General features: G+C 44.8%; 1 protein-coding gene and 1 pseudogene across 2 annotated transcripts in view; both read left to right on the top strand.

The window, feature by feature from the left end:
* Nucleotides 1–15,906, top strand: part of LOC110595690 — a 26,721-nt pseudogene extending 10,815 nt beyond the window's left edge. The window contains exons 2-3 of the transcript XR_002481989.1: nucleotides 8,968–9,047; nucleotides 15,512–15,906. The product of XR_002481989.1 is annotated as an uncharacterized LOC110595690 (transcript). The remainder of the gene's footprint in view (nucleotides 1–8,967; nucleotides 9,048–15,511) is intronic.
* The window catches only part of TRPM1 (transient receptor potential cation channel subfamily M member 1), an 80,954-nt gene continuing 64,186 nt past the window's right edge, over nucleotides 8,974–25,741 (top strand). The window contains exons 1-9 of the mRNA XM_021712632.1: nucleotides 8,974–9,047; nucleotides 15,512–15,707; nucleotides 17,327–17,540; nucleotides 18,226–18,350; nucleotides 19,240–19,411; nucleotides 21,964–22,138; nucleotides 22,568–22,691; nucleotides 23,263–23,335; nucleotides 24,283–24,383. Of these exons, the coding sequence (XP_021568307.1) occupies nucleotides 15,705–15,707; nucleotides 17,327–17,540; nucleotides 18,226–18,350; nucleotides 19,240–19,411; nucleotides 21,964–22,138; nucleotides 22,568–22,691; nucleotides 23,263–23,335; nucleotides 24,283–24,383 (987 nt within the window). The 5' untranslated portion in view covers nucleotides 8,974–9,047; nucleotides 15,512–15,704. The remainder of the gene's footprint in view (nucleotides 9,048–15,511; nucleotides 15,708–17,326; nucleotides 17,541–18,225; nucleotides 18,351–19,239; nucleotides 19,412–21,963; nucleotides 22,139–22,567; nucleotides 22,692–23,262; nucleotides 23,336–24,282; nucleotides 24,384–25,741) is intronic.

Below are 25,741 nucleotides of genomic sequence, written 5' to 3'. Positions count from 1 at the left end.
TCCCCAAGTTGCCCAGGCGGGTCTCAAACCCACGGGCTCAGGCAATCCACTCATCTCAGCCTCCCAAAGGCACGGGATTATAGGCTGAGCCACCGGCTTTTAGTTGCTTTTAATTACGATTACTAGTTGGCATTAGAAACATAGCCTATGATTCCTTTACTTGCAATTGCAGCTTAAATATGCACAAATCCAAGATGATTGAATGGCAACCAGTGGTGTTACTGGAAAATGAGAACATCAGTGATCCTGCAGAAATAACAAACATGTGACTATGAAACTGAACCCTAAGAGCTGCCCATAGCAGGGGAGACCCTGGACCCAGAGGCCTCCTGGTAGCAGCTGGGTGACCCTGGGTACAGTCTCCTTGTCCTCTCTTTTAAAATAAGCTATGTTTATTGTTTTGTTTTGTTTTAGAAAATTAAAACCACAACATGGATAAGAGCATGAAGAAATTAAAGAAAAAGTCTGCATACCCTACGACAGCCACAAAATTAACAAGTTAATAAATTTCTTTTACTTTGTCCTAGCCTTGCTCAGTTTTCCCTTTAAAAAGAAAAAAAATGACGCCATAATAGCACTGTTCACAGCAGTCAAAAAGTAGAAACCACCCAAATGTCCATTGACTGATTAATCTATGTCATGGGATATCACTGAGGCGTAGAAAGGAATAAAGTACTGAGACATGCTGCGACGTGGATGAGCCTCAAAAACATGGTGCTGAGTGAAAGAAACCAGACACCAAAGGCCGCATATTGTATGATTCTATTTGATGTCAGGTGTGTGTCTTCGGTCACGCCCTATAGTTTCTGTAATTTACTGTACTGGTAGATCCACATTCCAGCCCTCAAGGTGGTCACGTCTGATGTGCCTGGCTGATTGGGTGAAGGTCGTGTACTGATAAGAAAGGTATCTGGACGTTTACTCTGTTTTAATTTACACTTGCCTGTGAGAAACTTATCTATTTATGTCTAAACAGCACTGCATAGCCTGGCTCACATTCACTCACATCCAGAACAGGCAAATCCAGAGAGACAGACTGTAACTGAATGGTTGGCAGGGGATGGGTAGGGGAGGGGAAGAACGGGGAGTGACTGCTATGGGGCTCTTTTTAGGGGAGATGAAAATGATCTCCCCTAAAAAGATTGTGGTGATGTGGTGATGGATACACAATCTTGAAAATATACAAAAACCCACTGAACTGCATGCTTTAAAGGTATTTTTAGGGTATGTGGATTATATCTAGATTTTTTAAAAAAGAAAGTAAAGAGAAAAATATCACTTCTTTAAAGATCCAGCTCTATTTCCTGGACTCCAGTCTAGAGGACTGTTTCTGTGGGTCTCCAGGTGTGGGCCCCTGTGATAAGGGTGGGTGGAGCAGGAACCCTGACCTGGGGAGGAATTGGTTGTGATGACCTCCAGCATTTCCTACAAGCCAGCCCTGTCGCTTTCTTGGGGACTTTGTAGCACTGGGACCAGGCTTCAAAGCTCTTCTAAGCATTCTGTCACCTGGCTTTCATACAGCCTGTGGTACAGACGGGAGGGGTGTTGTCATCTCCATTTTACAGATGAGGCCTGGCCAAGTGAGGGGCCAAGTTGGCCCTCAGCCTGTGCTCTCTGCAGCACAGGCAGCAAGGCTGCATCTGACCTGAGTGTGTCCCTGAGGGACCAGAGCAGGAACTGTCAGCTAAACCCCCCTGGGTCCAGTGACGGCCTGCTGGACCCAGGTGTGAGTGGGTGGGAGGGTGGAGCAGGAGGGAATGATTGTTGGTTTTCATCCTTTGTGCACAGAAAAATGGGTAGCTTGTGCCAGTGCTCTGGCTAGGGGGCTCCTTTGGTTCTCTGGGATGGACAGTTCCCAGGCGCACAGGTGCTACCCCAGGTGGGCCTCCAGGTGTCCCCAGGAGCCAGGCAAAGGCAGGTCCCGGGGAGCTGTCAGTGCAGATGTGGGGCCCCACAGCCACCTGCAGCATGCAGGGACGCCAGCCAGCATTCCCACATCCTGCAGGAGAAGCCAGGAGTCGAAATCTCCCTCTTGGTTAATAATAGCAGCTAACTGTGCTTTTTATACAAGGGTTAAACTAAGCCCATATGTGGCCACATGCAGCTGTGGGATGAGGTTTGAGCTGTCTGCTCTAAATATACCCACAAAACAAGCAGTCTTTTCTGGCTGAACTGGGCCACACATCCGTCGTTTCATTGTGGGGTTTGCTGTTCATTTTGGCCCAAGAGACAGGGCATGAGTAAACAGAGACTCGCCTAGCAGTAAACCAGCTCTTAGGTTCAGAAGCCACTTCCCAGGCCATGTGTTCCCAAACCAAAGCCACAGCCGTCTTTTCATCACCCCACCTCCAACACCCTGCCCTCATCCCGGCCCCAGCCTTCTCAGGGGTGTCCCCCTGTATTCCCTGCTCCCTCCTGCACCCCTCCTTATTGAGCCACCCCGTCTGTGTGTAAACACCTTCTACAAGGTAAGACTGTTCGAGCTCCTCCCATTAGCCCTCATGCCCCTCCAGCTCCCACCATCCCCCAGCTCCCCTTCAAGAGAAAACCCCTCCTAGGGGCTGAAATGTGCTGCCTACCCTTCCTCAGCCACCTCACTCTAAATCTACATCAAAATCCAGAGAATAATAGACAGTGCGCATCTGGGTGACCACCACCAGATGGTACAAAGGCTTTCTGTCCATATTTGTGGTAGATACTTTTTTCTTTAAAAAAATAAACACAGGCCGGGCTCGGTGGTTCAGCCTGTAATCCTGCACCTTGGGAGGCCGAGGTGAGTGGATTGCCTGAGCCCGCGGGTTCGAGACCCACCTGGGCAAGTTGGCGAGACCTCATCTCTACAATAAATCAAAAATTAGCCAGTCATGGTAGCGTGTGCCTTAGTTCCAGCTACGTGGAAGGCTGAGGCGGAAGGATCGCTGGAGCCCAGCAGGTCGAGGCTGCGGTGGCCGGGAGCAGCCACCGCACTCCAGTCTGGGTGGCAGAGTGAGACTCCAACTCAAAAATAAAATAAAATAAAATAAACACAGAAAGGGCAGCCCATTCCCCCGGTTCTAGAGACCACTTTTCTCGGGCTCTCTTCCCACAACCTCCCGTGGCCCAGTATGCCTTCAGCACAGATGGAGAAACCTCCGGGTCCTCAGCAGAACAGTCATTTGACGATGACCAGGATTCCATTGAAATCTAGTGCTTTCCAGACACTGTACAAATGTTATCCTAGCTGAGGCTCAAACCTACTCAAACCATTTCTGTGCCAGAGATGAGAAAATCATGGCTCAGAGGGCTTGGAAGGCATAGTGACAGGGCCAGTGTTCTGACTCCGGCAGGACCCCCACTGCCCCTCCATTCATGGTGGGCAGGCTTCCCAGCTGGGACAAGCGTTCGTGTGGGTTGGATTTTCATCCCCAGTGCCAGGTTCCTATCATTGGCACTAGGCCTTCCAAATGGCCATTTCTGATGGATGCAAGTATTTCCCACGAGTGGGCAACGTCTAACCTAACTGGGGGATTCTAAGGGGCCTGTGAATGGAACACAGGAGGCCCTGCCCGCCTTTCCTTTTACAAGGCCAGGTGGGTGACACCTGCAGGGTCTCATCTGCGGTGGGGTCATTGCTGTTCTGGAATTTGCATGACTAATGTGTAAGGAATCAGGCAGTATCAGCTGGAGGATTCCGTGGTCCTTTGTGTAGCCTTGGCAGGAGCATGGAAAGTGGGGAAGGATGAATGCTTGACCCAGAGGCCTCCACCCATAACCTTTCACCTGCACCACTGCATCTGAGCAGCATTCAAGAGGCCAAGCTCCTCACCCCCGTGAGCAGTGACCCTCCTCGGGCAACCTGGCTTCGCTCCCTCCTGCGGCTTGTGTGCCCTGCTGGGCCATGCAGGCTCCAGGGACGGACAGCAGTAGGCGGTGTTAGCAAAGGCTGAGCAGCAGCACTGCTGCACCGGCCCATTTAGCCATTCCTTGAGTCATTAAGAGATATTGAACATGACTCTGCCGGGCCTCCTGGAAGCACTGGGCATAGAGCAGAGGGCTGGAGAGGCTGCTGCCTCTGTGGCTTTCTGAGGAGGAGGAGCAGAGGAGAGGGAGGAGCTCAGCAGGAAACGGAGTACGGAGAGTAGGACAGGGTCCCAGCGGCTGGGGTAGGAGGGAGAGTCAGGAGAGCCTCCCGGAAGAGGTGACATTTGAGCAGAGACCGGGACAAAAGAAGGGCATGATCGGTATGTTTTGCTTCCCAAAAATAAGGACTGCAGGCAAAGAATGGCTCCTAGTCCTCTTGTTGATCCCCAGCCGGTTCTAGAACATTTCTGGGACTCAGCAGTAACTTGCAATGTAGAACTAATGCTATTCACGTACATAAACTTTAAAAAAACGAGTGGTTCGTACTAAAGCAAAGCCCTTCCTTTCTCCCCAGGGAAAGTACATTAGGCACACGCCAGCACTTTTAGGAGGAAAACGGGGGTCTCTGGTGAGGCAGAAGGAAGCAGGCCGCGCCTGCCTGCTGTGGACGACAGCGGCACGTGCCCAGGCCCCGCCAGGGCGGGCGCTCGACGCTCCAGGGCCCTGCTTCCCGGAGCCTGGGGCAGCAAACGGAAACGCAAGGCCGACGCCCCGGGGCGAGCCACAGGCGCCCGCGGCCGCCCCGAGGAGGCCGGAAGTGCTGCCGTGATGGGGGCATTTCGCGGCGGGCCGGGGCGGGTGCTCTCGGTCGTGAAAGCGAGCGGCCCGGCGCGGCCCTCGGGGCCTCTTCGCTTGGTGGCGCCGAATCCTGCAGGGAGGTGACGTCCCCCCTTGGGACAACGTGAGGCCTGAGCCCAGGAGCTCCGGGACTGAACTTTGGTCTTAGGGTCGCCGGGCTGAGTCGGCAGGCTTTCCGGGGCGGCGCCCCGCGGCGGGTTTCTTGTCCCGGGACCGGAGGCGCCTGCGGGACGGGCCGTGGGAAAGGATGAGAGGGCGGGGCCTGGAAAGCACGCGGGGCGGGGCCTGGGGCGGGGCGGGGCGCGGCCTGGTCTCTGGCCAGCCTTGCCGTGGTCTCTCCTTGCCTTTCACGGCCCTGACGTTATTTTGCGGGAGGACCCTCGGTTCAGGTTGTCGGTGCTTCCTCCAGATTAGATGCGGGTGATGCGTTTTTGGCTCCGTTGTTCTTCTCACTCCTGGCTCATCGGGAGCCTCATCCTGAGTATTTGTTCCCATACTGGTGATGCAGGTTTCAGGTGCTGTTCACCCGATTTCTTCACTGTCAAGTTACTGATTTCCCCTTTGTAATTAATAAACTTCTATGGGCGATATTTTGAGATGATGTAAACATACTGTTACTCTTCAAACTTTTACCCACCACTTTTAGCATTCATCAGAGATTCGTGATGGCTGCCAGATAGTTATTTTCTGATTCCATCTTTCCTTCTACATTTATTTGGCTACTTGCCACTGGGGGAAAGAGTTTTTCCTCTTCCCTGTTTATTTATGTATATAATTACATCGGTGCGGACTCATAGATCCTAATTTAAGTTGAAGGATTATAATTCTTTTTTATGATCATTTATTTTCACACTCAAATAATCCCAGATAAAGTCATTGGGAGCCCTGTCAAGGGGTTTTCTGCATTCTTTTGACATGTTCCCAAAGTACTTTCTCACTTTCTGGCACGACAAGATGTTCCGGGCTCTTCTTATATTTCCCTGCCCCAGCCCGGGTTCCTTCTAGTGGAGAATGGTATTTAGAAGCCAATATTTAAGCACTAAATATGCTCATTGCTATTGGGATGTTATTCTTGCTCAGTCTTTTCAGTAGCTAGAACTAGGAAAGATATGAATGTATGATGTACATGTGCAGGTGGAGTGGGCATATGGCCCCCTTGGTCCCTGGTGCCTGATATTCATGCTTTGCAGAATCCCTTCCCCTTGAGTGTGAGATGGACTGAGTGACTCACTGCCAATGACAAAAGATGGCAAGATGGTGGGGTGTAACCAAAGAGATTTGGTGATAAGGAGACCGTGGCTTCTGCCTTTTGTGCCCTTTGGGCTTGCTTGCTCTGGTAGAGGGCAACTGCCATGTCATGGGCTGCCCTATGGAGAGGATTGTGTGGCAAGGAACTGAGGGAGGCCTGGAGCCAACAGCCACCTGAGAGAGCTCAGAAATGGATCCTTCTTGGTCTCCTTCCTTCTCATGAGACCATAGCCACCACCCACATCATGATCACATCCTTGTGAGATACCCAGAGTCAAAAGCACGCAGCTAAGCCAATCCAATTCCAGGTCCATAGTAACTGTGAGCTGATAAATTTTTGTTGTGAGATGATAAATGTTTAAGTTACTAAGTTTAGGGGAAATTTGTTATGTGAGTCAATAGATAACTTATACGTTACAACTTATACGTGTGCGCACGCACATGTGTGTGTGTATGTGTGTGTAGAAAGAGAGAAAGGGCCACACACATATCTATATCTGTTTTTATACCTGTTTCTACATATTACAAACCATGATTTCACACTGATAACTTCAATTTTAGTGCAATGCTACAGGGTTCATTCAACCTTCCCTATGTTCCATATTTGCAGTTCCCCTCTCCAGCAGTGAGAAACCCAGCTCCAGCTATCCACAGCATAATGATGTCTGTGTTCAGTCCTGGAATACACAGAAGACAGTTCCAGAATTGCTATCTGATGTCTCTGAAAAAGTAACCGACTCATGGGAGTTGAATATTTGCTCAGCGTTCTTATTGTCTTTAGTTGCCATGTAGTCCAAATATTGTCACTCCTGTGTTTAAAAAAAAAACAAGGGTTTGCTCTCCCAGTTTCTCTGAAGCGAGGCACAAAATGCAAAAGAGGGAAGCACACCTTGCTTTCAGGCAGCAACATCCCACCTTCTGTCTTACACTGTCATAACATTCCACGGGAGGGGCTGGGCAGGGACCGAGGCCTCCATTCTGGGTTTCCTCCTCTGGGTTCATGCCACCTGCTTTCCTTTAGCTGCACAAAAGCACCAACCTCTGAGGCCAGTGATGTAGATTTCAAGCAGTCATTAAATTATTTGGATAGAAAAATGTGCAGTGTTGCTTTTTGAAGGTCCCTGGGGAAGGTTTTGAATGATAATCATTCCCTTTATTCAAAAAGAGCCAAGTAACCAGCTGACCCTGGGATCTCCCCAGGAGGGCTCCATTTCATTCCATCTCTATACAGCTGGGATGAGGTCCAGGAATCTCGTGGAGCCACAAATGTGGCTCAGTCCTTGACACGACCTCGCTGAGGAGGGCCCCTGTGACACTGGGCTGTCACTGCAGCCTTCCAAGAAGGGAACCTCCACAGAGACAAGGGAATCCCAGATCAGCACTGTGGCTGGGGTGGATGAAAATGGTTAGAAGGGCAGCACCGAGCCTTGTCCCACTCAATACTTGTCCCATGCCCCGGTTGCAGATCACACAGCGACAGTCCCATGACAACTGTGGGAAAGTGGCCAAGGACATGAGGCTCAGCCCTCCAGGCTTCCTCTAAGATCTGACTCAGGCTTGTGTGAGCTTCGCAAAGTTGCTCCACTTCCCTTTTCCTGCAGCCCACCCCACAACTTCTCCCAGAGACACACACGGACATGCATACCACAGACCACACACGCTCTACACACGCCATATGCACACCACATATATACTGCATACATACCACATATACAGCAGACACACACACAAACACACACACCACATGTATCATATCCCCAGACATACCACATGCACCACACACACAAACACACACCACACACATACATATCGGCTCACATACACACTCATCACACACTCACACATCACACTACACACTCTACACTCACACACCATATGTCTGTCATACACACACACAAGTATGGCACAAAAACACACATATCACACATATACAAACACACACTGAGCCAGGTCTCATAGAGCTACAGAGAAGAAATGCTGGCCCTACACCAGCCTCCCACGAGCTCTGCAGAGGGACCTCCAAGCACCTGCCTTGTCACCTGCCTGTACCCACCGCATAACCTCCACCCAGGAAAGGGCACTACCCGCTTTCTCCACCAACTGATTCCAGACTCCCCGAATCCTGGGGGCAAGACCAATGGGGCCCTTCTGCTGCAGGTGGGTGGATCATTTCCTTGTGCGCAGCCTTGGGTTCCTCTTCTGTGTGAGATGCCCCTGGTGACCGCAGACAAAAGGGCCATGGGGGACAGAGCCAGCAGGGTCCGTAGCACACCCAGTACAGGCAGGGCTCCCAGGGACTTTCCTCCCCACTGCCCTCACTCCAGGATCCTCCCCAAACAGCCTGTCCCCTTCTTCACTTGCTGTCTGCACCCCCATCTGATTTTCCAGATGGTGAAGGACACTCATCCTGTAGTTTATCTCTTCCAAAGTCCCCACAACACCCAGTACAGCACCTTGCACCAAAACATCTTCAACAGATGGATACAGAGGAATTAGGGTTCAAAATGGGAATCACAGCCGGGTTTGGTGGCTCAGCCTGTAATCCCGCGCCTTTGGGAGGCTGAGGTGAGTGGCTTGCCTGAGTCCACGGGTTCGAGACCCGCCTGGGCAGCGAGACCTCATCTCTACAATAAAGCAAAAAATCAGCCGGGCGTGGTAGCGTATGCCTGTAATTCTGGCTACTCGGAAGGCGGAGGCGGAAGGATCGCTGGAGCCCAGCAGGTCGAGGTTGCGGTGGCCAGGAGCGGCCACTGCACTCCAGTCTGGGTGACAGAATAAGACTCCAACTTAAAAAAAAAAAAAAAAAAGCGAATCACAAATACATACTTGCAAGTCATTTCTCTTAAAAGGCAGCAGAGCTAAGATCCCTAAAGTCTTGCATCCACCATTATTGTGGGTGACTATTCAGATGTTATGGAAAGATATCCTATCAATGGCATATTATTTTATAAAAGTATAAGAATGAACCCTGGTGATAGTTTGGGGTTATATTGGTCTGATTTCTACTTCTCTCTCTTCTAGGGTCAGAAATCTTGGATAGAGAAGACCTTTTGCAAGCGGGAATGTATCTTTGTAATTCCCAGCACAAAAGACCCTAACAGGTAAATGACAGCCATAATTAAAGACATTTTCCAAACCAGTGTTACTCCACCACTAGTGAGCTACTGCTGTAGAGTTTGTGGGAAGTGGGAGAGGAGCTAAGAAGGGTGGACAGAATCTATTTCCAGGGAGGCCATTAACCAAGGAATCACTTGGGTCAATAAGTTCCTCTTTTAACATGCAAATCACCTCAGAAAAGAGTTTTTGTACACCACTCCCCCTAATGTGGGCTCTCATAACTAGATGGGCCCAGATCATTCCTCTTCATTTTAGGAAGCTCAAGGGGCTGAGATCTTTCGACAGGTTTCCAGGATGTTTTCTGGGCCTCTCCAACAGAGTTTCATACTGCATTTAGATGAAAAGGAGTTTCCATCATTGGAAAGATCTGAGTTAAATGAGCTAGATAGAACTTTATTAAAGGGTTCAACTTGTACATAAAATATCAAACAATTTCATTCACCTACACCAAAATTCCTCTGTTATAAGCTGTATGGAGACTTTCTAAAGTCATGCAAGCATTCAGAGATGAATTTACCTAAAACTTCTTATCTCTGAGGGTGAAAGTTATGAGGTTGAGTATGAGGGGTGGGGAGGAACAATTTATCCATACATTTGTCCAATATGAAATCTGCAGCTAGGATCATGGACACAGAAATATACAGACTCTTAGAGATCATTTGGTTCAAATTTGTTTGACACATGCAATTACATTCTTCCCATGTTCCCAAATTGTCCCTTTAACACACCACCCCTCAGGTTTCTCTCCCTGCTTAAACCCTGTTGATTACTCCCCAAGACAAGAAATGCCATTATAGGACAATGCCAGTGGTCACAAAAATCTTTCTTTTGGACACCTAAATGCACCTTTTTATTTCGGTGGCACCCAGATCATTCTGATAACTAATATGCCAGCACTTTTTAGAACCTGCAAACACTGCAGTCCTTCATGAGGCCAGATGGCCAGGCAACAGATGGAGCAGAAGGTGCCTCAGGGCTCACACATAGGTCCCGTCTGTGAGCTCCATGCATTCTTCAGCGTGGACTAAAAAAAAAACAAGGATCAAAAAAAAGGAAAGAAAAGAAGAGAAAACACTATGTAAAGTCCCTGGGAAAAGTTTAAAAGCCAAACAGCAAGTAAAGAAATACCTATTTGAGAAAGTCAACAAAAATTCAGAAAGAAAAACTAGAGTCTGTGATATTTAAACCAAGAGTTTCTTTACTCTTCCCTCCCAGCTCAGTAATACGGAGATGTCACTCCAGACTACTGCAGCTAAGATCGCACAGTTCCTTCTTCCCCCAGCTCTTAGTCAGATAGTTTTCTTCCAAGGAGGAACAGGTCTTCATCCATTTTCATCCTATCCCCGCTACCTGATGCTGGGGCTAAGTCCTGGGTGAGGGCAGTTGAGAGGTACAGAATCCTTTTTCCCTCATGCAAGCAGCAACCACTCATGCAAACAGCAACCACAAAAAAGTTGGAGTGGCTCTACTGATTTCAGATAAAATAGACTTTAAAACAAAAAGTGTTGCTAGAGATATAGAGGGACATTTTGTAATGATGAAAAGGTCAATCCATCAGGAAGTTATGACAAATATAAATATATATGCACCTAATAGCAGAGCACCAAAATGCATGAAGCAGACTGATATAAATAAAGGGATAGACAATTCAACAATAATAGTTGGAGACTTTAATACCCCACTTTCAATAATGGATAGAACACCTAAACAGAAGATCAACAAGGGAATAGAAAACTTTAACAACACTATAAACCAACTAGACCTAACAGACATCTATAGAGCACACCACCCAACAACAATAGAATGTACATTCTTCTCAAGTACATGTAGAGCACACTCCAGGACAGGCCACAAGTTAGGCTATAAAACAAGTCTCAATAAACCTAAAAGAACAGAAATGATATAAAATGTGTTTTTTCAATCACAATTAATTTGAATTAAAACTAAGAAATCAATAGCAGGAAAAAGTTTTGAAACTCACAAGTATGTGAGTTTCAAAACATACTCCTAAATAACCAATGGATTAAAGAAAAAATCAAAAGGAAATCAGAAAATACTTTAAGATAAATGAAAATGAAGGCACAATACACCAAAACTTAAGGGATGCAGCTAAAACAGTGCTAAGAGGGAAATTTATAAATGTGTATGTTAAGAAAGAAGAATCTTAAATGAATAACCAACTTTCCATCATAAGATACTGGAAAAACAAGCACAAACCAAACCTAAAGCAAGTAGAAGAAAGAAAATAACAAAATGAAAATTAATGGAAAATAGAATAAAAAACAGTAGAGAAATTCAATGGAATCAAAAACTGTTTTTGGAAAGATCAACAAAACTAACAAATCTTTAGCTAGATTTATGAAGAAAAACAGAATGTTCAGATAACTAGAATCAGAAATGAAAGAGGGGACATCACTATGAATCTTACAGAAATAGAAATGAGTATAAAGAAATACTAAGATTTGTACACCAACAAGTTAGTTAACTTAGATGAAATGGGCAATTTCTAGAAAGACACAAACTGCTAAAATTGACTCAAGAGGAAATACACAATCTGGATAGACCTCTAGAAGGTAAAGAAACAGATAGGATTAGTAATCAAAAAACTACTCACCAAGAAAAGCCCAGGCACACATGACCTCTCTGCTAAATTCTAAAATACATTTAAAGATCTAATACCAAATTTTCACAAGCTCTTCCAAAAAATAGCACAGGACAGAACACTCCCCAAATCATCTTATGAGGTTAATGCTTCATAGATACCAAAACCAGATAAAGACATTATAAGAACAGAAAATTAGCCGGGCTCGGTGGCTCAGCCTGTAATCCCGCGCCTTTGGGAGGCCGAGGTGAGTGGATTGCCTGAGCCCACGGGTTCAAGACCCGCCTGGGCAGGCGAGACTTCATCTCTACCATAAAATCAAAAAATTAGCCGGGCGTGGTAGCGCGCGCCTGTAATTCCAGCTACTCGGAAGGCTGAGGCGGAAGGATTGCCGGAGCCCAGCAGGTCGAGGCTGCGGTGGCCAGGAGCGGCCACTGCACTCCAGTCTGGGCGACAGAGTGAGACTCCAACTCAAAAAATAAAAATAAGAACAGAAAATTATAGATCAATATCTTTTATTAATATGGGTGCAAAAATCCTGAACAAAATATGCAACATATAAAAATAATTATATATCATGGTCAAGTGGTATTCATCCCAGAAATGTAAGGTTAGTTTATATCAGAAAAACAATTGATGTAAAACATCATATCAGTAAAATAAATAAAAATCACATTCTCTTCTTAATAGGCACAGAAAAGCATTCGATAAAACCCAACACCCTTTATGGCAAAATCACTCAGAAAATTAGGAATAAAAGGGAGTTTACTCAACCTAATAAAGAACATCTATGAAAAACTCACAGTTAACATCATACTTAATGGTGAAAGATTGAATGCTTTCTCCCTAAGATCAGGAACAAAACAAGGATCTCCTCTCTTACTACTTCTACCCAACATTGCAATGAAAGTTCAAGCCAAGACAATTAGGTAAGAGAAGGAACTAAATGGCACACAGATTGGAAAGAAAGAAGTAAATCTATTTACAAATGACATCATCTTGTCATTAAAAAATTCTAAGGAATGAAAAGCCAAAAAAACTATTACAACCAATAAATGAGTTTAACAAGGTTATAGCATACAAGATCAATATATAAAAATTAAGTGTATTTCTGTACACTTGCAATGAACAATATGAAAATGCAACCAGCAAAACAATCCCATATAAAATTACACCAAAAAGAATAAAATACATAGGAATGAACTTCAAAGATTTACAAAATTTATACTCTGAAAACTTTAAAAACTTGTCAAATTAATGAAGCACTAAATAATTGGAAAAACTTCCCATGTTAATAGATTGGAAGATTTATCACTGTTAAAAAGGCAATACTCTCAAAATGACGTACAAATTCAACTCAATCCCTATCATAACCTCAGATGACTTCTTTGTAGAAACTAATAAGCTGATTCTAAAATTCACACAGAATTTCAATGGTCCTGGAATAGCCAAAACACCATGGTGGGGGCTGGGGGGTAAGTACTATGGTACTGGCATAAGATAGACATATAGACAAATGGAATAGAATTGACAATTCAGAAGTAAGTCCATACAACTATGGCAAATGAATTTTTGGCAAGGGTGAAAAGACCTTTCGATGATAAAATGATAGTCACTTTAACCAGTAATGCTAGAACAACTGAATACCCACATACAAAATAATAGATTTGTACCTTACCTCATACTGTCTATAAAAATCAACTCAAAATGAACCAAACACCTAAATGTAAGAGCTAAAACTATAAAACTCTTAGGAGAAAATATACAGGTAAACCTTCGTGACCTGGAATTTGGCAAATGATTCTTAGATATGGCACCAAAAAAAAAAAAAAAAAAAAAAAAGAAAAGAAAAAATAAGGCAACAAAAAAAGTGTTTATCAAAATTAAAAACTTTGATGTTTCAAGGAATGCTATCATGAAAGTGAAAAGACAACCCACAGAATGGAAGAAAATATTTGCAAATTGAATATCTGATAAGGGGCATGTACCCAGAACACATAAAGAACTATTACAATTCCATGATAAAAAGACCCAAGTTTTTAAATGGGCAAAGAATCTGAATAGACATTTCTCCAAAGAAGATATACAAATAGTAAGTACATGAAAAGATGCTTGACATCTTTATTCATCAGGGAAACACAAATCAAAGTCATGATAAGATACCGCTACATTCTGAGTAGGATGGCTAGGATCAAAATATCAGATCATAAGTTTCGGAGACAATATGAAGAAATCAGAACTCTCATACACTGCTGGTGGGAATGTACAATGAGACAGTCACTTTGGAAAACAGTTTGATGACTCTTCAAATGATTTAAACATAGAGTCCATTTTAAAATTGGAATATTATTCAACCACATAAAAGAATGAAGTAGTGATGCTACAACATGGATGAACCTTGAAAAATTATAAGTAAAAAAAATCACAGAAAACCACATACTAATATGGTTCTGTTCATATGAAATGTCTAGAACAAGGAAATCTAGAGAAAGAAAGTAGATTTGTGGTTTCTTATGGCTGGGGGAGGGGTGCATGTGTAGACAGTGGGGGATAGAAGGAGGCTAGCTAAAGTGTGCCAAGCTTTTTGAGGTGATGAAAACATTCTTCAATGGACTGCAGTGATGATTGCACATGTCTGTCAATACTGAAAGCTATTGAATCACATACTTTAAATGGGTCAATTGGGAGTTATGTGAATTATATCTCAATAAAACAATCTTAAAGGGAAAGAAAGAAGGGGGAGGACAGAAGGAAGATAGGAAGAAGGGAAAAGGATGGAGGAAAGGAAAGAAAACCTGAAATGGCGACCCATGCCACCAATAAAGTAGTTAGAAAGGCAGAGAGAAAGCCCCACGGCAGGCCCCATGAGAGCACAGAAAGCTTTCTGGCAAGAGCCTCTGCACACGTGCTTTACACACATATACACACTCACACTTATAGCCCAGTAAAGACATCCTCTCTAGTCCCCAAGCTACTCCATCCCCAGCTCTTCCACCTCCAGTTTCCCCATCCCACTTACTGGTGTGCATAACTGCCCACACAGGCTCCTCACGAGTCCAGAAATACACCTGCCCTCTGTGTCTTCCCAGGTCATTAACCCTGGGTTCCATCTGCACCAAGACAGCACTACTGCTGTTCCGCCTAACAAACTTTCCAAATTTTGGGTAGGTCCAGCTCATTCAAAAACATGACAGCCAAAATGAGTAGCAAATGAAACCCTAGGCATGCTAGGAAAGGAAGCCGGCACAACACCAAGGAACATATTTGGAGAAGACCAGAAAGAGAGGACATGGCGAGGGCACAAGAGGAAGGCTGAGTTTAGGGAGAGATGCTGTAGAACAGGATCCCTGAAGCTGGGGTAGGTTATGGCCCAAAGGGGCAGCTGTCCAAAGCAGAAAAGACATACTGGTCGTTTTTGAAATATTCTTTCAATGTTACTGGATAGAGAAATGTTTTACTAAGCAACAGAGGAATTCAGCAATATTAAAAAATACTGGAAGGTCAATTCTATGTTCAGAGGGCATGATTCTACTTTGTCACAAACTATTCAGTACTCGATACCTGTATTGATGTAGTCAGGTCATCAAAAAGGGTTAAAATATGTTCAGTAAGGAAGGGCAGCCATTCAACGTGTTTAAAATAGATTGATACATACACAGAAATGCATTGATTATCTGAAAGAGACCATCACAAGGAGCATTCTGTCCCTAAAAAAGCTGGATGAATAAGGTGTTAGTATGTCCCTATTCGGGCCCAACTCACTTGTTCAGGTTAATTCATCTTCACTAATGAAGGGCAAAAGAAAAAGACTGCTATAGACAGATTTCGCTTTACCTTTGTTTTCAGGTGTTGCTGTGGCCAGCTAACCAACCAGCATATTCCCCCTCTGCCAAGTGCAACACCTAGCAAAAATGAAGAGGAAAACAAACAGGTGGAGACTCAGCCTGAGAAATGGTCTGTCGCCAAACACACCCAGAGCTACCCAACAGACTCCTATGGGATTCTTGAATTCCAGGGGGGTGGCTACTCCAATAAAGCCATGGTAAGGGGGCCTTTGGTCATGGTGCCACTGGGAGCACAGGTTTCATCAGAGGCCAGTTTCCCAGGCCCCAGGCTGCAAATATCTGGGTCTTCTTCATGGTTGTGGCTCAATCTTCCCAGATATTTCATTGCAAAACCAAGAGATATATCTGTTCACATAACTTCTCGCCATGATACTTGAAAACTGGACACCATTATAAAAAAAAAAGTAATGTCCAATAAATCCATCCAAAATTCTGAATCCAGAAAAACCGTGCTCTAGTCCAAACTTACAACCACATTCTACTTCTCCGTCTCCAGTAGGAGAGAGAAATTTTTTTATGTATATAACTGAACCTACAACACCCCTTAGATGTGTTGGGAGTCTATGGAAACATTTTTCTCTGAAGTCTGTCCACAGCTTCCCTGGGCCTGCACTCAGCTGGCCCAAGAAAGACCAAGGTCCCTCACATTTGTATGTAAACAATGAGTGCCTGCCGCCTTTCCGATGAGCCCTTCCAGAGGGTGAAGTTTTCAACACTGTGAGCCCTTCCAGCTAACTCTGAATAATACTCCTACATGCCCAGTCAGAGTCTTTTTGAAATTTCATTTTATTTCACTGGCCGAACATCATTGTTCACATAAAACTCAGTTGTATTCCAAATACCACAACATACAGTCTTCCGGAATGACACTCTGCATATTGACACCCAGGGATACAAAGAAGCAATTCATAGAGGCCAAGGCATCTGACCATGATTAACCTCTTCTTCACTTTGAGGAGAAGGTCAGACTCAGATGTGGACCCATGATCCCCTTTCCGACTCATCCAGCAATATCCATATCCAACTTCTTGGGTCATTGTTCTAGCTAAGCCGGCTTTGGAATTGATTCCTCCAAGGTTAGGACTGCCAGATAAAATACAGACCACTCAGTTATATTTGAATTTCAGAGAGACAACAGATAGTTTTTCAGCACAAGTATGTTCCAAATATTGCATGATTTGTGGCTTTTAGTAAAAATATTGTACTAAAACATTTTTCATTATTCATTTAAAATTCAAATTTAACTGAATGTCTTAGTCTGTTCAGCTGCTGTAACAAAATGCCTTAGATTGAGCAATTGATAGACAACAGAAACGTATTGCTCACATTTCTAGAGACTGGAACATTCAAGATCAAGGCGCCAGTAGATCTGGTGTCTGGTGAAGGCTCATTCTCTTCTTAGATGGTGCCTTCCTGCTGCATCCTTACATGGTAGAAGGAGCGGACTAGCTCTTCTGGCCTATTTTATAAAGGCACTAATTCCATTAATGAGGGTTGCATCCTCATGACCTAAACAGCTCCTGAAGGCCTACCTCTTCATACTATTGCATTGGGGATTCGGTTTCAACATATGAATTTTAGTAAGAACACAACATTTAGACCATACCACTGGAAATCTTGTATTTGCTAAATCTGACAATCCTCCACAAAGTTTCCTTCAGTCACTCGGTCACAGACTCACACAGGGGGCCCAGGACCCTGAGGGAGAAACAACCCACAAACAGTTTTTGTTTGGATATTAGTGATAGACTCGTTCCCCTTTAACACAGGAAACAAAACCAAGAACAGGTGCTGAGCATCACACACTCTTTTGCAGTATATCCGTGTATCCTATGACACCAAGCCAGATTCGCTGCTTCATCTCATGGTGAAAGACTGGCAACTGGAACTCCCCAAGCTCTTAATATCCGTGCACGGAGGCCTCCAGAACTTTGAGATGCAGCCCAAGCTGAAGCAGGTCTTTGGGAAAGGCCTGATCAAGGCTGCCATGACCACCGGGGCCTGGATCTTCACCGGGGGTGTCAGTACGGGTGAGAGCAGGCCCTTCCCCTGCGGTAAATGTACCAACCAGAACTTGCCATGGTCCTCATAGAGCTTCCTACAAATTAAGGACAAACAACAAAACATATTGCAGCCTGATCATACTTATGACAAGAATGAAATCTTTATTCTGTAGCTTTTTTATTTGGGGGGGGTATTTTTTTTAACAAGTACCTTAATGACAGTGATAATGATCGGTGTCTCTAGGTCACCCACTATGTGCTATTCCCTGAACTGAGTCCTGCTGAAGCATCATTTTCATTGAATCTCCCAACAATCTTTTCCCCAGTTTATAAGAGAGGAAACTGAGGCATAGAGTGGTTAAGGAGCATGCCAGGCAGTCTGGCTCTCAACTTTAGCTGCAGATAGCCATAGTCTAGCAAGAACCTCCAGTTAGTTCCATCTTTAGGTCTTAGAAACTTGTAAAGAAAGTGAAATCTCTACACAGTTGCATTAATCTCTGTTTTTATTTCTGCTTTTCTAGGAGGTAATGCAGGGCTACTAGTAATTATGAGCTCAGACTTCCAGTAAACTTTTTTTTAATGATGAAAATAAGTATGTCTCCTCCATATTCTATAGGAAAGGTGGGAGCTCAGCACAGGTGTCCCTAAAGTTCATGAATGATGGCATGATTGGAAGTAGAAGGACCTAAAATGTGACTGATGCTGCTCACAGGTGTCATCAGCCATGTGGGGGATGCCTTGAAAGACCACTCCTCAAAGTCCAGAGGCCGGGTTTGTGCTATAGGAATTGCTCCATGGGGCATCGTGGAGAATAAAGAAGACCTGATTGGAAAGGACGTAAGTGTTTTCTCTGTAGACATTGGCAATTTTTTAAAAAAGTCTTCATTGGCAACCCTCTTCTGGGTCCCCTCCTGCTGGGGGAGCTTTTCTGTCTTCTTAATAAACACCTACTAAAAAAAAAAAAAAGTCTTCATTTTAGATAATTGTATGTTCAGATGCAGTTGTAAAAAATAATAAAGAAAGTTCCCCCCATGGTAGCGTCTTGTAAAAGTATAGTGCAATATCACTATCAGGATACTGACATTCATACGGTCAAGATGCAGAACATTTCTATCAACACAAGAATCCTTCCTATTGCTCTTTAATATCTATATCTAATTCCCTTTCACCCACACCCCATCCTTAACTTCTGGCAACTACTAATCTGTCCCCTCATGTCAAGAATGTTTTATAAATGGGATCATATATATGTAACCTTTAGGGACTAGCTTTTTTTCACCCCACACAGTTCACTGGACATTTGTCCACGTTGTCATATGTATCAATAGTCATTCCTTTTTATTATGATTGGTATTCCATGATATAAATGTATCACAGTTCGTTTAATCATTTATCTGTTGAAGTACATTTGGGTTGTTTGGCTTAACTATTTCAAATAAAGTGGCCATAAACATTTACATACAGCTTTCTGTGTTAGCATAAGTTTTTATTTATCTGTGATAAACACCCAGGAGTGCAATTGCCAGGTTGTCATTATCCAAAATAATTAATCTTCTTTCTATTTTAGTATAGCAGTCAGCAAAGAAGAAAACCTTCAAAAGGCAGGGTAGAGAAATGAGATCAGGTTTAGTACAGTCATTCCTAACATATGTATTCTGCTCACCTCCCTCATTGGTCTTCATGTCCTAAGTCCTGCAGTTCTGATGTGTGTTGTGCGCTTTGTCAGGTAACAAGAGTGTACCAGACCATGTCCAATCCTCTCAGTAAGCTCTCTGTGCTCAACAACTCCCACACTCACTTCATACTGGCTGACAATGGCACCTTGGGCAAGTATGGTGCTGAGGTGAAGCTGCGAAGGCTGCTGGAAAAGCATATCTGTCTGCAGAAGATCAACACAAGTAAGTACTGGCGAAAGCCACAGGGTGACGCACTGCCATGGAAACCAGGCTGAGAAAAAGGTTGCCCAAGGGGGCTGCAAGCCTCACTCTTGACTCTTGTTAGATCAACAAAAATGACCTACCTATACCCTGTACCTAAACCTCTACCAAATCATACCCATGGAGTTACATGGTGATGTTTTGCCCCAGATCCGCAAGTTGATTGCAAGGAACACCATGGCAATCTGTGGTTGCCATGATAATGGCCTTGCCCACCATGTTACCCAATGATTCTTGTTCCCTGTAATTATTGTCATTATTTTTAAAATGTTTTAATAGGAAAGAATTCTCAAAGACTTAGTATGATTCCTTCTATCAATTGATGTATGCTAGGTAATCATTAAAGTATCTCTGGACCTCTGGGTTTCTCACCCAGACTAAGATGGCCAGGTGGGAACATCTCTGGAGAATGGAGACATCTCTGGAGAGGGTTGCAGAAGCCACCTACTCCTCACAGGGCATTGTCCTTGCTGGTCCAGGTAGCACAGCCCTGCGGGGGTACTACTGCTGATGGAAGAACGCTGAGGCCGAACTAGAGAGAAAGGAATGAACCTCAACCAGATGAAACTATACTAACTGGTTAGGATTAAAATAACTGGTATAATCTCCGGGAGCGTGTTCATACTCCAACATGTCTAACTGTCAAACAATTGCTAAAGGATCTTAAAAAGCATTTTGTTTTTACCATTACTGGTGAGATTTTTGTGAAATACAATCTAGGGCTAGAAAGTGTTGATTATAAAGTATCACGTCTGGGACTGTAATGCTACACATATGGGGAGAACGGGGCTGGCCTGCTCTGAAAAGCTGTAGATTCTAAGAATCAGATCTCAGTGGATAAATTGGTTGATGACTGAGCTTTTTTGTTCTCACATCTTTAATTTTTCTGGACTTGTAAGTTTTCACACCGCCCCACTTCACCTGGCCATGTGACTTTTGGGCTTCCCTTTGTCATCCTTTGCCTAGGGCTCTGAGTGGGGCAGGGACAGCAAAGGGGTGCTCAGTTGTCACCTCCCACAGCACGGAGCTTCGGGGAGTCCAGCCTAAGCCAAGAAGAACCAGTTCTACTTTGTTTCTAGAAAAGAAGGTGACTTGGCCACCATATTCCCCAAGGTCTAAAATACCAAGACTTTTATTGGATTGGACATCTCAAAGAAGGAGTTCAGCGTATCTTGGCCAATTTTTCTAGCACCTCTTGGTCAGGGCTTGGCACAAAGCTGATCCTTAATGCATGTTTGCTAAAATGAACTTAACTGTAACTCTCTGGGTAGGAGACAGCAAAATCAGTCAAAATATTCAAGAGTCTCTGACGCATCGTGGGAGCAAACCAGAGACTCTGAATTTGCCCACTTGGAATTCTCAGATCTTCCCATAACCCATGCTAGCAGATTTTACCTAAAGTCCTTCAAAACTGTGAGACCAAGGACACTTCTGCAACTTGTCATTTTTTAATGTTGATCAACTAACTCTTATCACAACTAATGGATACCTGGTGAAGCAGGCTCAGAATATCATCTATCATGGCCAGTTTGGGATCAAATTGTGAAATAGGCAAATTTGTCTCCACTCCCACTTCCTTCCCTCTTCAGAATCTTAGCTTCCCGAATCCTCCTGCCACCTCTTATATCCAGAGTCTACCCCACTGATTCTACCATCAAAAATCAGCCTGCACCTACTGTGTTCTTAAGGAGACCTGTTATCTGATCAGGAGAAGGAGGACTCTGAGAACACATCATTAACTGATTGGGCTAACCATAGTGGTTCATGTGTTTGCCCCAAGATCACATCCTGCCTTTTTCCAGTCACTGAAGATAGACACAAAACAACAGCATACCATATGTGTATGTCGCTTAACGTTTACAAAATCCTTTAGTAGCCAAGTGTGGTTTTATATTTTACACCTATTGCTCCTTTGGGAGGTAAGGGAGGCACTGTGATTGATTATTCACCTTTTACAGATGGTCATCTAAGGCTGGTGGGAGTTTGATGATTGACCCAACGTCATAAGGAAGAGAACAAGAATTGAACTGAGCTTTTCTGTGGCTAGTCCAGATTCCCTTCACTGTGTTGCTCTTTAGGGGACAGCCATCAGGGTGGGAGTTTCAGACCCCAGGTCTGCTCTGGAATAGGGCAGCCAGGGAGGTATTTTTTCAGCAAGGAACATCTCCTGATGTTCTGGACCTCTGGGTCTCTCATCCAGACTCCCTCACCTTGAGGTAGCCCTAAAGCCAGGTGAGTTATTCATGGAGTTTAACCACATGTGAGTCAGAAATTTCCAGATTTTGAAGTTCTGATTTTCCCAGTGAGACCATAATATGAGATTGTAATATAAGAACGAAAACCGCCATCACATACCTGAATTCTTTCCAGTCTCTTGGTAAGCACTGGTGCTGTAGGGAGATCCGTAAATAATGTCCTTGTGGCTGCACTCTTTGTCGTATTTCAGGAATTAACAAGAGCGAGGGGATGGTGCAAGGCACAGGTGCGACCGGCAACTGTGGTCTGTGTTTCAGGACTGGGGCAGGGTGTGCCCCTGGTGGGCCTCGTGGTGGAAGGGGGCCCCAACGTGGTGTCCATTGTCTTGGAATACCTGCGTGAAGACCCTCCGGTCCCCGTGGTGATTTGCGATGGCAGCGGGCGCGCCTCGGACGTCCTGTCCTTTGCACACAAGTACTGTGAAGAAGGCGGGTAGGATTTCTGAGGGTGAGGAGGGTGGGTTCCTAATTGCCTCCTTGGTGGGCCAAGGAGAAACTCTGAAGTGAGCCACTTCGATACTTCAAACCTGCTTAAATTGGGCAGACTTGCTAGACCTCCCTCTCCCATCTCCCAAGGCCAGTGTGCGGGGGACTGTTGGGAACGTGTTGTTTCTGCTGGAATTCTCTGGTGGAATGCCCATGCTTCCAGTTTCATCCTCCCTTAGAGGGTTTGCAGCAAGGCTGAAATGCAAGACAAGTGTGAACATGGTGTTTGACCACGGACACTTTCGACTTCTAGGCCGAGATACCCTCCCATAGCACGGTCTCAAATCAAAGATATCAGATGGACATAGAGATGGCTGATGTATCACGTACAGATTTAACTGGCGTTGTTTTGTTCTCTTGTGTGTCCTTTGAACAGGATAATAAATGAGTCCCTCAGGGAGCAGCTTCTGGTTACCATTCAGAAAACATTTAATTACAACAAGGCACAATCGCATCAGCTGTTTGCAATTATAATGGAGTGCATGAAGAAGAAAGAACTTGTAAGTGTCTTGAATTTATTTCCAAACAAGTCCGGTGGAGAGAATTATGTTTCCTTTTCTAATTCTGCCCATGTGTACATGATGGAGTTGTTCATATTCTAGTTCAGACTTTTCCAAGAGACAGTTTACAAATCCACATAAAACAGCCAGTTGTGTCTGCATGATGGAGACAGAACAAGCCCACGCAGGGGAGGCCCTAGGTGCTTCCAAACCTTAGCAAATGGGAGGCAATATCCCACCACATTGCAAAACTCTGAGGTTCGTGATATTAATCTGATTTAAAGGCCTGAGGAAGGACACAGAACACCCAGTCAGACAGGCTTATAAAGTTGTATCATTTTGCTTTCCAGACACAGTAATTTATTCTTACAAATAATAAAATCAGAATCCAGGCAGGGATTCAAAGTTGGCCCAAGCAGTGCTATAACTTCTGGAAGTCAAAAGCACTTGGTTTAAAATTATTTAGCGCTCAGAATCACTTTATTACCTGTCAGTTTCTGTGGCAGTTTTGTAACACACCCCCTCTCTATCTTGTTTCAGCTTTGCTCTAACAGTCTTTCCACGTTTTCAGGTCACTGTGTTTAGAATGGGTTCTGAGGGTCAGCAAGACATCGAGATGGCAATCTTAACTGCCCTCCTGAAAGGTGAGTTCCCAGGAAATGGTGACTCCTGTCCCTTTGACGCTGGCCTGGCTAGCAATCCTTCCCCCACTCTCCTGGCCAGCTCCCACACCCTCAGCCCCCATCCCCTACCCCACCTCCCAGAGACTGTGTCTGCTGGTGCTAGAACCACGTGCCAGTCAGGCTGCCTGGAGCAGTCTCAGCCCCAAGTCATGATAGAATGTCAAGGCTTGTGGGTTTCTGTGGGGCATGGGTCTGAGGGTGCCCATGGACCATAACGGGCTAAAGTCAGAACCACTTCCAACTGTGACTTGTTCATTAAGGGTTTCAACTCAGAGAGTGTAAACATGAAATGGGTTTTTATTTGCAGTCCCTGCATTCCGCAGTGCTCTGTTCAATTTCCCCATCCTGTCTCTAATGACACGCTTTATGTGAGTTCATGGGGTGGAGTCTGTTCTGGGACACGCACTTCCTCCCTGCCTCTTGGCTAGCCTGGGGCCATGAGAGGGAAGGGAGGAAGAAGGAGAGAGGAGAGGGGGTCACCCTCAGACCAGCTGTCTGGCGGTACTGCCCTGGTCTCCCCACAGGCCTGGGGCTGGTGCTCTTGGGAAGGGCAGCGCCCTTGACCTGGCCTGGCAGATACCTGGACAGTCCAAGGGCTAGGCAGTCCCATGGCTCCCTCCCTTTTTCAGATGAGGGTCCCAGATCACTGGGTTTCTCCTCTGTCCCTCCCAAGGAGTCCATGCAGAGCAGCATGGGAAGAGATTGCCTCCACTGTCCTCCGGGAAGCTTGTTGAGAATGTGAAGCCCTTGACTTTGGGGCCTTGGTGGTAGTTCAGGGGTGCAAGAAAAGGCAGTAGTGCTTAGTCCCAGGCTAGAGGCCCAGGGGAAGCCTGTGCTCACCACCCAGCCCCTGCCAAACCCAGGAGGTCTAGATATGGAGTGAAAAATCTTGTTTCTTCCCTTTCCAGGAACAAATGTATCAGCTCCAGATCAGCTGAGCTTGGCACTGGCTTGGAACCGCGTTGACATAGCTCGAAGTCAAATCTTTGTCTTTGGGCCCCACTGGCCGGTGAAACTGTCTTTTTCAATTCACCTCATTTATTATGACTTTATACAGATGATATATTAGCATGATCTCCTTTGTGACATGGAACTCAGGAAATGGTATGGGGTTTCTGATGATCTGATGTGTAATCCATTAGGATGATTAGAAGATGCTGTTTAACTTCAAAGATCCAACAAGAAGTAAGAGCTATTAGCACAAATTCCAGATTCAAACCAGTAATCTTGAAGAAATTAACTACTAAATATTTTATTACTGCTGGTGAAAGTGGGTTTTTACCCTTTTAAAGTAAAAGAAGGGCCAGACATAGTGGTTTACGCCTGTAATCCCAGCACTTTGGGAGGCCAAGGCAAGAGGATTACTTGAGGCCAGGTGTTCCAGACCAGACTAGACAACATAGTGAGATCCTATCTCTATTTAAAAAAAAAAAAAAAAAAAAAGAACAACAACAAAAAAAGAAAATAGCTCATTAAAATTAAATACAATGCTTCCATTCAGGGCACTGATTTTTCAAACTATGTTCCATGAAACCCTAGGGGCATAAAGAATTGTGTGTGTGTGTGTGTGTGTGTGTGTGTGTGTGTGTGTGTGCGTGCGCGCGCGCTGTATATAGGGTCTTTGTATATGGTGTTTGTGGTATAGTGTTTATGGTGTGGTTTAGTGCATTGTGTGTGGTGTGTCTGTGTGCAGCATGTGTGTGAGGTATGTGGATGTGGTGTGTATGGCTTATGATATATATGTGTGGTTTAGCGTGTATGGTGTATATGTATGGAAGCTCTGGGGATGTATAATATGTGTGCGGTGTAAGGGCACAGCATGTGTATATGTGAGAGTGTAATATGTGAGGAAATGTCTGTGTGTGAGAGATAAGTGGTGTGTATGTTTTGTGTGTGTGTGTGTGTGTGTGTGTGGATAGTGTCTGTGTCGATGTGATATATGGTACATCTGTATGTGATATGATTATATGTAAGTGACTAAGTTATATGGGGAAGGGTGGTATAGTGGGGGTGAGGAGTTTATTGTGTGTGGTTGGTGGGGGATAGTATGTGTGTGCATGTGGTTGGTGGGATATAGTATGGATATGGGATAATTGTATTGTGGTTGGGGTTACAGAGTATGTGATGTGGGACAAGGGTGTGCGTGTATTGTGTAATATGGGATGAGTGTGCATACGTGTGTGTTGTGGTTGGGGGTACAGTGTATGCATGTGATGTGGGACAAACAGTGTATGTGTGTGCGTGTGTGTGTGTGTGTGTGTGTGTGTGTGTGTGTGTATACGTGGTCTGGGATGAGCATGCACATGTGTGTGTGGCTGTGGGGGGTGTAACGAGGGGAGGATATTGTATGTGTGCCTACGCGTATGT

Source organism: Carlito syrichta, unplaced genomic scaffold (assembly GCF_000164805.1).
Source record: "Carlito syrichta isolate Samal-C Ts95f unplaced genomic scaffold, Tarsius_syrichta-2.0.1 Scaffold303527, whole genome shotgun sequence".
Classification (NCBI taxonomy): Eukaryota; Metazoa; Chordata; class Mammalia; order Primates; family Tarsiidae; genus Carlito; species Carlito syrichta.
Note: the sequence above shows the minus strand (reverse complement) of the source record. Positions and strands in the feature narration are given on the sequence as shown.